The sequence below is a fragment of the Bacillus rossius genome, chromosome 17, assembly GCF_032445375.1.
Source record: "Bacillus rossius redtenbacheri isolate Brsri chromosome 17, Brsri_v3, whole genome shotgun sequence".
NCBI lineage: Eukaryota > Metazoa > Arthropoda > Insecta > Phasmatodea > Bacillidae > Bacillus > Bacillus rossius.
The window spans coordinates 24,529,268-24,545,138 of record NC_086344.1 but is presented as its reverse complement, the minus strand read 5'-3'; the positions used below and the strand labels follow the sequence as shown (position 1 = coordinate 24,545,138).

General features: G+C 37.1%; 1 protein-coding gene across 2 annotated transcripts in view; it reads right to left on the bottom strand.

Moving 5' to 3' along the window:
• The window catches only part of LOC134540611 (ubiquitin carboxyl-terminal hydrolase isozyme L3), a 35,197-nt gene that overhangs the window by 4,818 nt on the left and 14,508 nt on the right, over positions 1–15,871 (bottom strand). For both annotated transcript variants that reach the window (XM_063383448.1, XM_063383447.1), the window contains exons 2-5: positions 13,856–13,984; positions 10,763–10,908; positions 7,651–7,795; positions 70–145 (exon numbers count right to left, since the gene is read on the bottom strand). In XM_063383448.1, coding sequence (XP_063239518.1) covers positions 70–145; positions 7,651–7,795; positions 10,763–10,908; positions 13,856–13,984 — 496 coding nt within the window. The remainder of the gene's footprint in view (positions 1–69; positions 146–7,650; positions 7,796–10,762; positions 10,909–13,855; positions 13,985–15,871) is intronic.

Below are 15,871 nucleotides of genomic sequence, written 5' to 3'. Positions count from 1 at the left end.
AATATGCCAAACCAAAATGTGCCATATTAAAGTATGCCCACCATGTTAGACAAAACAATCAAAACTTACCCAATTCATACAAGTGGCCATCTTTGTGGACAAAGGCGACAAAGTGAAAATTCACAGGAACATTTTCATCAGGAGCCTGAAAAACAATAATAGTAATATTAACCAAGTTTACTGCCAGGTGAACAAATTTCAAAACTTTTTGAGGACATTCTTACAATGTTTTTATATCACAGAGTCATTTTTTTATACATACTAAGAACAACTGAACACTATACGAAATAGAGGTATATTATTAGCGGGAATGTTTTGCAGGAAAATTTTATGTTGGAAATTAAAAACCTCTTCGGAGATAATTTCCACGTGATTAAGTTGATACTTTCAAACTATTGCATGATATTGCCTTGCACACATGCGTTCCCCCATATTAACACTGTAAAATTGTTTGCACCTAGTTACGTTCATAGGTCCAGTGCTAATTTGTTTGAAACTTATTTTACAAGAAATCTTTTACAAGTTGCATTTTCTTAAGAGGTTTTTAATACTAATAGTTTCGTGTTTAACATGCAACTATAAACTGATGTGAGGTGTCATAAAACAAAATGCAAGATCGAAAAAGACTGCTGGAAATTACGTATAAATTTTTGTGACTTCCAGCAACGTTAATGATAATTTCAACACTTAGTTGAGAATTTCGTGACCTGTAGTCACCCTGGTTACATTAGCATTACATCTTGAAGCTGCACAGTTAAGCGATTTCATACTGCACACTAAATGAACAAATGAATATGTTGTTGTGGAGTTGCTGAAAATGTGTGATGTGAAAGTTTATGAATTCATTTTATAGAAATTTCGTTGGGGAAAACAAAGTGATTTTGTGAGAAAATACTATTTCCCATTAGCCATACCAAGTATAAGTGGCATAGCTGGGAGGGGGTAGGCAGAAGTCAGAAAATACATTTCTCTGAACATTACTAGCTGATGTACCCGTACTTCACTACAGAAGACTACACATATAACACTCTCACACAGCTCATTATGCATGATTGGGGCGAAATAACCATAGCAATGTTACAGTGATTAAGTACCTATGTTAGCTATAAAACATTTTTTTTATTTAGCTATATTGAGATCACTCTTTCACTACTTAACTACACTGCTGCCCCTTCTTGTAGGTATATGCCACTTCCCGTCCTCATGTGAACCTCAATGTTCTTCCTCATGGGTATGCCACTGGCCTTTTCTCGTGATCATTGTCAATATTTTTCATTTATTGTACGTTATTTTTATTTTTGAACCTCAACACCTAAGATTTGGATTCGAGGGGTACATGGGATTTTAATTCCAAGAAAATTGGGATTTGACCCATAGCTAATTATTTTTATTTTGAAAAGCCTTTTTTAACTACATTTTTACTAGGGATGGGACGATTCCAGTATATCAATTCTCGATACCCAATTCTCGATTCTCTATCGATTCTCGATTCCCTATCGATTCTCGATTCCTATACTGAACAACTGATAGGAGATTTTTTTTAACATACAGAGAATTTCACTTGAATTCTGAATTAAAGAGGTTTATTTAAAGCTACACACATTTAGCAAATACTTGGAAGTAAAACAGCTTTCAGAAAAAATTCAACACTTATAGCTACAAATTGTAGAAACTGTTTTAAACTTTTAATTTATGTACATATAAAAGAAAGATATTGTAGTTCACTTTTTAACAATTAGACATCACTTGTTTTAGATCCTACAAAAATTAACCCAGAGGATGAAAATTAATGTATTAAAAATCATAAGGCCTACTCAAAACTCAACAAAATGTCACTACTGTGAACAAAACAATTTACAAGTTTTTGTTTAGAAAAACAAGCCTTCGCACAGTTTCAGGGTCTAATCGATGACGCTTTTGGTCAACTATCAGGCCAGCAGTACTGAAAAGTCTCTCAGAATACACTGTGGATGGTGGTATGCTAAGGTACTTTTTTGCCAGTTTTTTAATGTTAGGGAATTTGTAATTTTCCTTCCAGTACTTGAAAATGTCTGCAGTGGGAGGAAGAATTGGTTCATGAAGGTAAGTGTTTATTTCATCCTTCACAGAGGTTTCCTTTGATTCACACTTGGCATCATTCATGATGTTGTTGTAAAATGCCCACATTCCATGACTCGCTGCTGGTGCTGCTGTTTGCTTTGTTTGGACATTGGGTAACTCAGGCTCTGAGCAGTTGGTTTTTGTTGCTTCTTCAATTAAGTAATTTTGTGCCACTTCAACACACTTTTGGTTAACAAACACATGGCTTTTCAGTCGAGGATCAAGAAGTGTTGCTGCTGCAAACAAAATTTCTTGCTCAACTTCTGCATACCTTAAGTTCAATGAAGAAATTAGATCATTTTTCATACCCAGAATTCCTAAACCATTGGGTGCTGGCTTTTGTAGCTCTCTACGTGTGCTGTTAACAATCGGTATTACCTCTGATGCAGTCACAGTTGCAGAACTAACAGCAAGTGTAGCATGGTTGAAAATGCTCAGTAAGTCAGTCACATGGGCAAGTAAATTCCATTCTGCAGTCGAAAGTTCTGCAGGCAAATTGAGCTTCGTTGCAGCTAAGGTGACTGCCTGCTTTTGCTCAAGTAGACGTTGCAGCATGTGTAGTGTAGAATTCCATCGGGTGGGTTCGTCTTGGATGACTTTATGCTGTTTTACACTCAGAACAGACTGAGCATTTTTCAGTTCCTTGCATGCTTTACTTGAGTGTTTAAAATGACCAACAATGCGGCGGCATTTTGCTGTCAAACTAGTTACATTCTTGTTGTTAAGTAACCCATCTTTAACAACAAGCTGAAATGTATGCGCTAAGCAAGAGAGATGTTGAAACTGTGATGTCTCTAGGGCACTTACGATGTTCCTACCATTGTCTCTCACAATGCAAACAACCTTTTCACTCAGATTCCACTCTTGAAGAGTTTCTGTGATAAAAGTGCAAATGTTCGACCCTGTGTGTGAGAATTCAATAATTGGGATTACCTCAATACAAAGATGTTGCAGAACAAAATTTTTGTCGACAAAGTGCACCGTCAGACTCATATAATCGTCGTTATTAGTTGAAGTCCACATGTCTGTTGTAAGGCTCACATACTCTGCATCTGTAAGCTGTAGTTTGACACTTTCTGTGCACTCATTGTAAGCTACATCTCTGGTATCACTTTCTTCGAAAAATGTTTCCTACTGGGCATTACATACCTTGGCTCCATGAATTTCACAAATTCAGTAAACCCTCTGTCCTCGACAATACTAAAAGGCTGCTTATCTAGGCACATCATTCTTCCAATATGTCTAGTTATTGATTTAGCTTTTGAGTCACCTGGTTTGAAAGATGAGGTTTGAGTTATAAATTCTTTGAGTGTTGGTTGGACAAGGGATTTCTTGGCTATTGGTTTTGGTTTCGGTTTCAGCATTTGGCACTGTTTGAAACTGCTTAGAAAGTCTGTGGGATTAGGTGAGCTAGGATCATCAGGGTCAAGTATTGTACAAGCAGATGACTGGGGTATTGACAAAGTAGTGCTGCTGCTTTTGCTAGGAGATGAACAAGGCTGATGACTGACTGGAATCAAAGGTGATGAAAACAATGAACCACTGTTGCAGGGCAAGGAAGTTGATTTCTCTGCATGAGCTGGTAAGTCCAAGCCCCTATTTGCTGAATCAAGTTTTCTCTTCTTGGTATTTTCAATAAACGCGGTATGTTTACCAAGATGTTTTTTCATGTTTGTTGTTGTTTTTGAAGAACCACCTCGCGAAATTTTCGTACTACAAATTTGACAAATTGCATAATTGTTGTTGTTTGGATCAATAAAAAAATGCTCCCAGACTTCACTTGACATGATCGTAATTAATAAAAACGTAGTAAACACTCAGAAGTATACAATGTTTTTAAAGCATTTTAAAAGCACAGTACAAATACTTCCGGATATACAACAATTTTGAAGTGAAGTCGCTGCAATCAATATAACTTACTTACCTAGTAGGCACGTGTTTACGTTTTGCCGATGCTGCTTTCCTTGGTTGATTCGGCGGCCACGTGCTAGCTATCTAATCTCACTGATTCGGTAAAACTGAACGCGCCAACGATCATTTGTGATAGAATGAAAGCGCCCGTTTTTTTTTCTCGTAGCAAATTGTAATATCGTGCCATACAGCATGGCAGCAAGCTGTAGCAGTGTATTTACTCCATGGATATATACTCTATGGCTACTACATCTTTGATATCTCGTGATGTTATGTTGCTATGCTAAGCCACGCCTAATATATATTTAAAGCCGGCAGTAATAAGTGTAACTATTAACAGTCGGGCAATTATAAGTATATAATCATTTAAAATGTTTAAAGGTATGGTACATTTGTACGTTACGTTACGCAGTTGTATTATGTTATTGGTACGAGTCCTCGGCGTTCATATTTTCGTTGCGGCGAGGGTACAATAAATTTTTATATTCCTTTTTATTACCATTAATTACCGTGGAATAAAAAAATGGTTACTGTATGTAAATAAAAAAAAACAATATGTAGTTAAAATTACGGGTATATATTTGTTAGTAAACAGACGTGTATAGCTGATTTATGAACAGTAGTAATGGGCAAAAATCTTCACTAAACTTCCGAATGTTTAAAATTTTCACGGAAAATTATTTTTAAAAGCATATTATGCTGGTTTTGGCATTTTTATTCCAGTACCACATATGTTTTGTATGTTTGTAGTTAAATTGTGACGCAAAGATTAGGTTAGGTAATCGAAAATGCAAATAATCGACGTTTTTCCCCGATTCTCGATTCTCGATTAATTTCACAGAATCGATGGGTATCGGGGTATCGAAGAATCGAATTTCCCATCCCTAATTTTTACAAATGATCACAATGTTGGTTAGGTTACTATTTTGTAAGTTTGATTTTCAATATTTTAATTTAGTTCAATGTTTTTTACAAACAAATTTTTTACATATGTTTAGTGTGCTCGTGACTTTTTAGAACATAGGAAGTGGTTCTTATGAAAGAAAGATAGATGCGCGATGCTGAGGTGTTTAATAGATTGACAAAATTTTATTTCATTCTGTGGTAGAGATAGAAAGAGACACACGGCCCAGTACGGTGGGAAAACTCTCTGACTGGGGAATCACAAAGTAGTAAATATAAGAAAAGTATTTCTAGCCAATATAAAGGCAGCTTTATTGGGGAAGTCCCCAGGTGATACTTTTATTTTTTTTGTACTGTGCTTTATCTGGCCAGTCATGACTCCGATGATGCCACATTAAGGTTGTGCTGGTTAGTAACTCACTATTTTAACATTTTAATGTGAGTGAGAGACGAATTTCGTTGACCATGGTCGTCGACAGGAGCCCATGACGGGGTAGTAGTGAACTTTCGCGTCGTCCCGAGGATAGTAAGTTTTGCTTGGTCCTACCGTGCGTTCAGAAGTGACCATGGGACATTTACAACCAACATAGAATTAATATTGAGCAGAACATTGTCGTCTGCATAACCTCAGACTCTTCCTGTGCCAAGCGATGAGTTGCCATGAACTAACTGCGTTGAATTCGTGCGAACTGCAGGAAAAATATTTTTAGTAAAGAAAAAAATATATATATAATATTAAGCTATAAACTCTTATTCGAATAATAACTGCAAATTCATTAATAATTCTCAAAACTTTCATCTCAGTTAACAGTCTCAGTTAAATGTATGCAAGACCCTATAATTCTGCAAGTGTTTTATATATGTGCCGTCCTGGCTGTAGCTAACCTGTGATGTCTGGATTGTCACACGTTAAAATAAAAGCTAAAATTGGAACTGCTCACAAAAGTTTGAGTGTGAGTGTAATTGTAAGTGTGAGTGTACGTAAGTGTGTGTGTATGAGCTTTGAATATATATATGTATGTATATATATATATATATATATATATTAGGGTTGTGCGAATGTTCGGTATACCGATACCGAAATTTTGCTACTTTCATTTTCGATTTCGGTAAGAATTTCATTTGTCGAAGTTCGTTTTTAGCGAAATATTTCGAGCCAAACGAAAGTTCAATAGCTTACCGAAGTTCGTTTGTTCTAGTTGAAAAAGAACTCGCAATTTAATAAAAATGTACAGTAGAATACCTGTACAATAACGTACCTTATTATAAAGTATATTTCACTTAACAAATTTTTTTTTAGTCCCCGCCAAAAATCGTATCTTCGCCATGCAAAACGGTTTCAGTTTAAAGTATCATATTTTCACTATAACGTATAAATTCTACTAGTAGCGTGACATTACTACACCAAAATTTACTTAAACTGGTAAATAAATTTCCAGCTAAATGATTAATGTAGTAGAACAAAGATACACAAATACCACCGCAACGTATTTTCTAACCTCTAAATTCTCAAAACAAAGTTAACAAACAGTTGCGCGCACAACCATAGATTATACCGTACGTACTATAAGACGTGAGCAACACAACACCACTCGATACATCGAAAGACGGAGGTTTGAGAAAAGTATTAATTATTTAGACAAAAGTGTTACGCTACGCTAAAAATACTGTTTGATGTCTGTGCCGGGATTGTTTATTGTTATTGTTGAGTTTATTTTCAGGTTACGTTATTTAGACACCGCATTGTATTTGTGCTACAATATGAATGATCCTGGAGATAAAAAGAAACAAAAGCAATTCACGCTTAAGGAAAAAGTGGATATACTCAGAGAACTAGACAAGGGGAAAAAAGCAAGTCGCAGTTGCGAATACATATGGCATTGCGGCTCTCCTATAGCTATTTTTTTTATATATTTTTTTCTCTTTGTAAAGATATGTATGCATGTTTCAGTACTAAGTACAAAAACTTGAGGTACCTGTAAGTACTTAGCACTGAGATTCTACTGTAATGTCTTTATATGATTTGCTTGTTATTACTAATAATGTAATAACATATGCAAATCATATAAAGACATTAATTAGAAAAAAGATTTCCATTAAGATTAATTTACGTGGTGATGAAAAAAACTCACGTTAATGAAAATACGGTAAAATCATAATTTGAACAAACATGGCAGATAAAGTAAACAAACAACCGTGATTACAGTAGGCCTAGGTATCAAAACAAAATCATGCAATATTTGAAAAATTACCCGATTCATTTGCTTTCAAACATGCAGCTTGGGAACTTCACCGCTGCAGTGCGCTGCCGTAACGTCCTGTATCGTCTTAGTTGTTATTTACACGTTAGAGCACAGCACTGTCGCCCGCTGTCATTCCCCGCACCCCCCATATATCATTCACTGCTGCAGCTCAACGTCGTTCAACGGGAGGGGGAAGGGGTGTTTGAAGTGTTCGGCACTTGTCCGCTAGGGACCACCACAAGTCGATGCCCTAGAGATGGTGGCGATTGCGGCGGTGAATTAACCAACTACCTCAAACCGTACTACAAATTTTAACCTGGGCTGGCGACTTCTATACAGTATATATATTCAAAGGTATGAGTGAGTGTAGGTAAGTGTGTGTGAGAGAGTATAAGTGTGTGAGTGAGTGAGTGTGTGTCTATATATATATTATTGCTGGCTCCTGAAACGTGCAGAGATGGTGCGAGCCGAGTGAAATGCCAGTGTCTCGCACCTGGGTCTGCCCCTCCAGGGCCACCTCCTTGTGGGCGCTGATGATGCCCTCAGCATGCAGCATGAGGTGCTCCCCGCGCTGCTCCGGGCTCAAGGTCGCAGAGTCCTCCAGGAACTGCTTCAGGGGCCCGTCCTCCAGCTCGATCCTGCCCACCACCCACCACTCAGTCTCTCCACACCAGTGCTTCTCCCACTATTCAAAAATCCTACAAATAGTTGGACGGTCTCCGGGTAAACGGTAACAAGTCACATTTTGGTGATTTTTAGTTTATTCCAGCAATAAACTCTTAAGTATACTTAGAATATGTAATGCATTTTTATTTTTTAATCATTGGCAACTATGTTGGTAAATATGTTGGTAAATAAAAGAATAATGCAAGAAAAATTTAAGTATTTAAATTCAATTTTTATCTAAGAGTTTTTTTGTTTCTCCTGCAAAAAGTGAATTCTTGACTTGTTACCTTTTACCCGGAGACAGTCCAGTTGTAGGCGCACAAAACAAAAATTTTTGAGAAATCAACTCTAATATTAAGTTTGTGAGTGAGAGTGTATGTTTCTTACTCAATCACGCCCGAACCGCTGAACGCATCTGGATTGAGATTTGGCATACAGCTAGCTCATAACATGGATTAACACATAAGTCACATAATATTACTATGAAATTTCATCCCTAACAAAGTGAAAAAGGGGTAAATTCATTTTTATAAAAGTAAATCATAGGTCACAGACATACAAATAGTGAGTGCGTGTCATTTCTCTATGTCCGCCACACGATCATACACATAGTAAGGTCTGGCAACTTCATATTCTTCTGCTTGGTGAGACCCGTCCGCTTATTCATAATAATAAAACAGAATTAAATATGTAGCGCAAAGGCAGCATTAGAGGAGTAACAAAACTAGTAGTGGAACGTTAGTTTCTAAATTTTTTCAATTAAAACACTTCCCTAGAGTTAAAAAAAAAAGGTAATTTGCTGAGTCAGTCATTTGCTGTGTACTGAAAATTTCCTTTACAAAACATAATCATGACATATTATGTTATAATAATTAAAACCTAACAGATATATACTAATGGTCAACCCAAGGCTTATTTACAAACAGTACATGGAGACTAGAGCTCAGAGATGCATCAACAAAAAGACGTATGTAGTAATGAAATGGTGTAAATGGAGTTGACTATTCATTTTTTACATATATATCTTCCAAGGCGCAAACTTTGAGAACCGCTGCTCTACACTAACCACCGTTAAGGGCTCCGCCTACCTGATCATGTAAACTGTGTGCACAGCTTCAGTAAAAACCATTAGATTTACAAACTGATCCAGATATCTTGGTGGTGTCATTTACGAAAAACATTCAAGAATACGCCGAGAGTTTTCGTTAATTGTTTTAACATTGTAATTTTATAAGAGAGAAAATAGCTAAAATGTGTTTTTTTTCCGGAATAATTTTTATGAATGAATCACCTACTACAGATTCTTGAAAGAACTCAAGGTACTTGTATAACAGCTTTATCTTAATTTCTAAGCCATATAATGTCATGATTATTACTCAAATTTCACGACGAGAAGTCTACACGCCAGTTCAGAGCCTTGCATTTACAGGAGATACTGTACTCACAAAACACAAATACACCCATGACTAAGCAGCCCCCCCCCCCCCCCCCCCCTAACAGTTTCAGCACTAACAAATTATCCAGTAATTAATATGCCAGGCTGAAATTTTTACCATTTTCTTTTATTTATTACTTTTTATTGTTATAAAATATATTTTTAATCCTGCATATTATGACTGCTGATGCAAAAACTCGTATGATGAAATTGGTAGGTTTTCAGGAAGTTGAGGAAAAAAAAAAGTAGCAATCCTTTTAATTTAATGCAGAAAACTTTTGTCGAAAATCACCGAAAAAGGTTCTGCATATGGAGGAACAATATTAGTATTTTAAGACTAGAACAGTTAATAAATTGTACTGTTCAATCACATTTTACAAAATACATATCAGCATAGTCTGCAAAAATGTGCAATTCGAACAAATGCTGTATTCATGATAAAGCAACTGTCCGTATCACATAACAAAATATTCATGAAAATGTTAGTAAAATAGAACTAAATTTTTGGACAAAGGCAGCATTAGAGGAGTAACAAAACTAGTAGTGGAATGGTAGTTTCTCAATTCTTTCAATTTTAACACCTCCCGATAGTTTAAAAAAAAAGTAATTTGCTGAGTCAGTCATTTGCTGTGTACTGAAAATTTATTTTACATAACATAATCATGACATATTATGTGCATGTCTTTCAAAACTTTCTATGCAAACTTGAGAACAATTAGTTCTAAACTCATTCTCAATGTAATATCTAGGTAAATAGTGCTTGCAATGCAAACTCTAAATAACTCTGCAGTTATGGTGAGCACAACACGCAAACAAAGGAAATGACCCAGTTGCTAACCAGATTAAAAGCCGACCCACTTTTACAGGTGTGGCCACCGCTTAAAAGGTTTCAGCTAAATATGCTTACTGACTACGAAGCTTCAAATGTGTTTTCACGAGATGCTGTAGCAACAATGGCCAGTCGCTAAAAGAAAAAAAAAACTTTTAAAATCAATTTTCTGAATTTCAAGACCTTTTTAAGACCATCAAATAAATTTTTCTTAAAACTTCCTCTATATCTGTCAATGATTTTTTTTTATACATATTGCTATGACTGGATTCCTAAAGGATAGCCGAATTAATTAGTACAGTTTTGTTTTATTACTAACGTCTACACAATCAATTTAATTACTGCACTCAAGCAGATCTCTGTCCACAACAATTAAGTCTTACGCTGATCAACGAAACATTAAAACTTTCCACTGGAGCTTGGCTCGACAGTGGCTCGCTCTTCTGTCCTCCTCCGTCCGCTTCCTTCGCACACTCGCACACACTGCGCCGCAGTACAGTCCCCGACTACCGCTTGCCAAGGCCTCCCGATAGGTCCGGCTCGCTCAGCAAGGGCCACTTGCCCTCTTCACCTCTCGCTGATCGCACGGGCACCGCCGGTATCGCTCCCCAAAGGGAGGGGGGGGGGGGGAGACTCTCAGATCCCAGGGCCCGACTGACGACCCCATGCACTCACGTGTTGGTGTTGTTCCCGACGCTGTGTACGAGCGCGATGCTGCCGCAGGCGTTGCTGATCACCTGCTTCAGGAAGTACACCTTCTCCGACACCTCCTGGCCCCGCTCCAGGATCTCCTTCTCCTGGGAGGCCGCGTACTCCTGGTACTGCAGCAACCAGCCGAGCAACCCGTCAGGCCCCTCCGTGCCTCGTCCACATATCACACATCCTGCGTTATCAGGTTGCAACTAGGCACATACCAATTACATCCTCAAATACAGTAAAAGTGTAGTAAATTCATAAAATCAACACTGACCATTTCCAAGTTTTATAACTGCCCCTGCCCCCCCCCCCCCCCCCTTTCCAAAATATGTTTAGTACTTTAGTATGTAACTATGCTAACAAAATTACCTACTACACAAGTTATTCTGGAAACTTAAGTTTCTGAAATCAACATTTAAAATTTTTGAATGATTCAACATCTTTCAGTTTTGCACATTTTATTATTGACCATTTGGATTTGAGTAGTAGATACCTAGTACGCTTTTTGATTCAAATCCAATATTTGGTATAGGACCCGCAACTAATTTTTAACATTTCATGTTATTTTATCTATTGTCACATTACAATAATTAGTAAAACTGCAATTTTGCTTAAAAGATGGCTTCACTTAATTTTTCACACCTTCTTAAGTGTTTGTTGCCTATCTATTACATTGTAATTATTAGGAGTGCATGAGTAGCATATTTTAATGTTGAGTCGAATTGAGTCAAGTATTTTCAAGACAGGATCTAGTGGTCAGATTTTTTTTTTCATTTACCTTTTAAGATAAAATAACAGAAAATAGTGACAAAAAGTACACAAGGCACACAGTCCTCATGATTGTTTTTTTAATCACATCATAGTGCTAGCTGTTTAATAGACTATGGTCCCTACCTCTAGTATTTATATTTATAATGTTATAGGACTGTATATTTCGATGTAAGTTACCTACCTAAGGCTCCGTCTCAATCGCAGAGTTTGTTATTTCATTTTCTTCTAGTTACTTATGTTTCAGGGCTTTTCGTACAAGTTTATTTCAAAAACTCTTGTATTTTATATTTTGTTGCAAATTTTCTCAAAAGATGTTTACTACATACATATTATTATCTGATTGCAGTAAAAATTCAAGCAAGTGTTCCAAATCATGGAACCTTGTGTGACCTTTCTACAGCTCAATAAATATAGTTAAATATCTGATGAGATCATTTGTTATCCAACAACAAATGCAAGAGGGTATAGGAATAAATATACCTAAAAAGCCCTGGAATATTAGTAGTGATAAGAAAATTAAATAAACTCGATTGTGAGACAGAGCCTTAACAGGGTAATAGCCTAATTATTTTGCTTCTAATATTTTTATTTAGCAGATGGTTTTAAATAAATTTACTTCTTTAGTTCTAGGTGCTGACTGGCAGCGGAGTGAGTGGTCAGTGTAGCCACTCACCGCCACGGGCGCTTGCGTCCCTGGCCACTAAATCCAGCCCTGGTTACACGAGTCCAAGTGCCCAACCCCCCCGCATGGTAGACTATTCATGCAGACCATCCTCTTGTATCCTGTATTCTCCTACACTTAATGCATGCAAATTTGCACTCCGTATGACAGTGCCCAGGGTTTCCCGTTGTGTCTGTGCAGGTTTCACTTGGGCCCAACCTATCTCTAGTTATAGCCTAGATTTAAGAGTGAGAGTCATGGCGCCAATCGTTGCCATAGCTGGCCAATCCCCTCCTAGCACACGATACATGCGACCCTCTCCCTGCATGGCTAATCCCAGCATGAATAGGCGTATAGACTTCGGCCTGAGACGCACCTAGATCCCTCCCCTAACCCGGACCCCTCCCAAATACACTTAGTTTTAGTTAGGTTAGGAAGGGAAAAAAAAACATTACATAACCACATTTAATTGTTTATGAAAAGTTTTTTTCCTACTAAACAAGTCCTTATATAATAGATTAAATGAACTTAAAGGCAAATTTTTATGTACTTACGGTTTACAGTTTTTTAACATACATTTGTATGTAGCCTCAGTATTAAAACTCTTTACTTGTAGTACATATTCTTAAATCAAAATAAGGTTATTTTCAAAACTGTGAAAAACAAAGGTTTATAAAGTTTTTTTGGAAAACCCAAATTTATTGATTTAATGAATAATAATATATCACAAATAAAGAGTTTTAAGACAAAGGCTATATACAAATGGATAATCCAAAACTGCAAATCATGTTTAATGCTTTTAGTACATGCTAGGACTGACAAAAATTAGCAAGTTGAAAAATTTCCCAGACTCTATTTAAAAATAATGTACACATTTTGTAATTTTCTGAAATAAATAAAGGCAATCCAGCCTCAACCAACCCTATAGCTGTACTAGTTCACAAAACACCTTGCACACGTCATTTTACAGAATGTATCAACTAGTATTTGCAATAAAATACCACCTGGAAAAAAAAAAAGTGATCAAAGCAGGGTTGTGGCTTAAACCACGGTTAAAACCAAGTGGTTTTCATTTTAAAAAAAGTTTTGAATAATGTATTTTATAATAGAAAATATTAATTTTTTTCATGAAAGGTCTAAGTCTAATTCCACTCTAATAACAACAAAAGTTTGCACATTAATGTTGCTTGTGATTTACAGGAACAAAAAAAAAATCATACACTAATCAAGATTTTATCATTTAAATTATCTGAATAAGTTGTAATACTTATTGTGGAAAATCCCTGACTGTACTGTAAATCCCCATTCCGTGGGAAACGTCCATTCTATGGAGAATTCTCTTTCCTGTGGGGAAATACCCTTTCTGTGGTCAAGTCCTAGTCAGATGTGCAGATTTGCTGGACTTCAGTTCTTTGACTTTTTCTGGTTAAACACGAGCGGCAGAAATCGGGATGATGTATATATGGCTTTCATTTGAACATGCCGAGAACCAAAATAATAAACGTAATAATTTTTTTTAAACAAAAAAAAAAATGTTTTTTTCCCAACCCTGTTTCAAAGCGAGTGATGGCATACAAGAGCACGACACTTCCCCCCTGAAACGACCATCGCCGAGGATGCTCCACGACTTGGACACGTACCTTCTCGTGCCACGGGAACAGCAGGATCACCGACAGCACCGGCCGGGGGATGGTGGCCAGGACGTCCTCGTCCAGCCCGTACACGTCCACCAGCTCGTACTTCGGCGGCACCCCCAGGTTGTGGAGGAACTGGGGAGAACACCGGAGGTCCACGTTCATCGCAGACGCTGCTTCCGTCCAGTTTCTGCGAGGACTCCAGCTTGGTTCCCCATCTCCAACTCTAACGACGTACTTGTCGGTCGAGATCGGAGTCGCCAAAGAATTGAAGGGGCAAAGTGGATGAAGGTGTTATGTTACAAAACTATTGTTTTGAGAAAAAGGCTCCGAAAGTAATTTGTTTGCTACTTGCCTGTGTGTACATAGCACCTTTATCAACTCGTAACTATGTTTTTTTTTAAGTTAGAGAGAAGGTGTCTTAACCATTGCTTAGAATACATCATAACACCTTCATCCCTGGACTTAGTGCAATTTTTCAAAAAAATTATCACTTCTATTACTTGTACCAAGTTACATGCAATCTTTTTTTTTTTCCTTTAAATACGGGTGGATGAACGTCCCGCCAGGCCGCCGGGAACATACAGAGTGGACTACATCCAAGAGCTGTTCCGAAGGTAAGACGACGTGGATGGCGCGCTGCCCACCCCCTAAACCTCCCGTCCATCTCTAACCCTGACCCATCAATTAATCTTGCAAAAACATGGGCATAAATCCGTAGGCGGGGGTTGCCTGCCTCCCTACCCCCTTAAAATTAACAAGCCCCTCAATGATGGTCCCACTTGGGCTTGCAAAATTGTGACTCTGAAAATAGGTTGATAATTTTGTAAATTTCACGAAAAACTTTCTGTATATTTTCAAGTTTTCTGTTTATTGCATGCATTTGGCCAAAATTTTGACCTAGTGCCTTTCGGCCTAGTGCCTTTCGACCTTGTGCCTGTCGGCCTACTGCCACGGCCCCGCTATGGGCAGTGTACGACATAAGTGCACCATATCCATAGATTACTTGTTTAGTTAAAACCTGCACTCAATACTCTTTTTAGCCATGCAGGCCCCTTGCGAATCCTACAGATTTGCACCCCTGATGCCAGATTAACACACAAACATTAAACACACACTTATTGAAACATATTTCAACCAAAAATAACATGTACAAATAGCCATAAAACCTTTTCCAGCACAATATGAAGTTTGTACTGATATCATCTCCATCATTGCTATGCAAACAATGCTAATGAAATGTAATATAAAAACACTATATTTAATCAAACTTTGAAACAATATTATTACTGATTGTGAGCAGCAGAATGACAAACATTTCATCATTCTTAAAAATCTTTCAATTTACACACAGTTAACTCGCTGATATTTATCTTACCGAACTAATGGGTTTTATACTACACATAAATTAAGGATTAAAAAATATTGGTTTCAAGACTTTCTATAAACACACTAGTAGTATGAAAAATTAATGATCCCTTTTGGTAACTAACATTTGGTCTATTACCCTTGTTTTTTTAGATTCCCCCCCCCCCCCCCCTGTCTATGGGAAACCTGTTCAGGGTATCCACACAAAACTGTAATAAAATTTCCCTGACTTTTCCACTATGACAAAAATTTCAAATTTTCATTATTACTTCTTTCTAAAATAATTTACATATTTTGTAATTTCCTGAAAGAAATAACAAAGATACAGCCTTCACCAATCCCATAGCTGGCCTGAATCATATAACAAATATTAAAATGCAAACAGAACTTAGCACAAGGCATTTTATAGTGCATATGACCATGGACAAACACCACCGAGAAAAAAAAATTCTTTCACAGATCGGAGCCCAAAATTTCCCCCCTCAAATTACTAAAACAAGGGAATTTCTATGACTTTTCAGGTTTTATTTAAAGCACATTCCCTGACTTTTCCTGACCTATTCCAACTTTCCTGACTTTTCAGAATGTGCACACCTTCATATTTTCAAAATTTAAAAAAATATAATTTCAAGGACCAAGCTGATAACATTGATG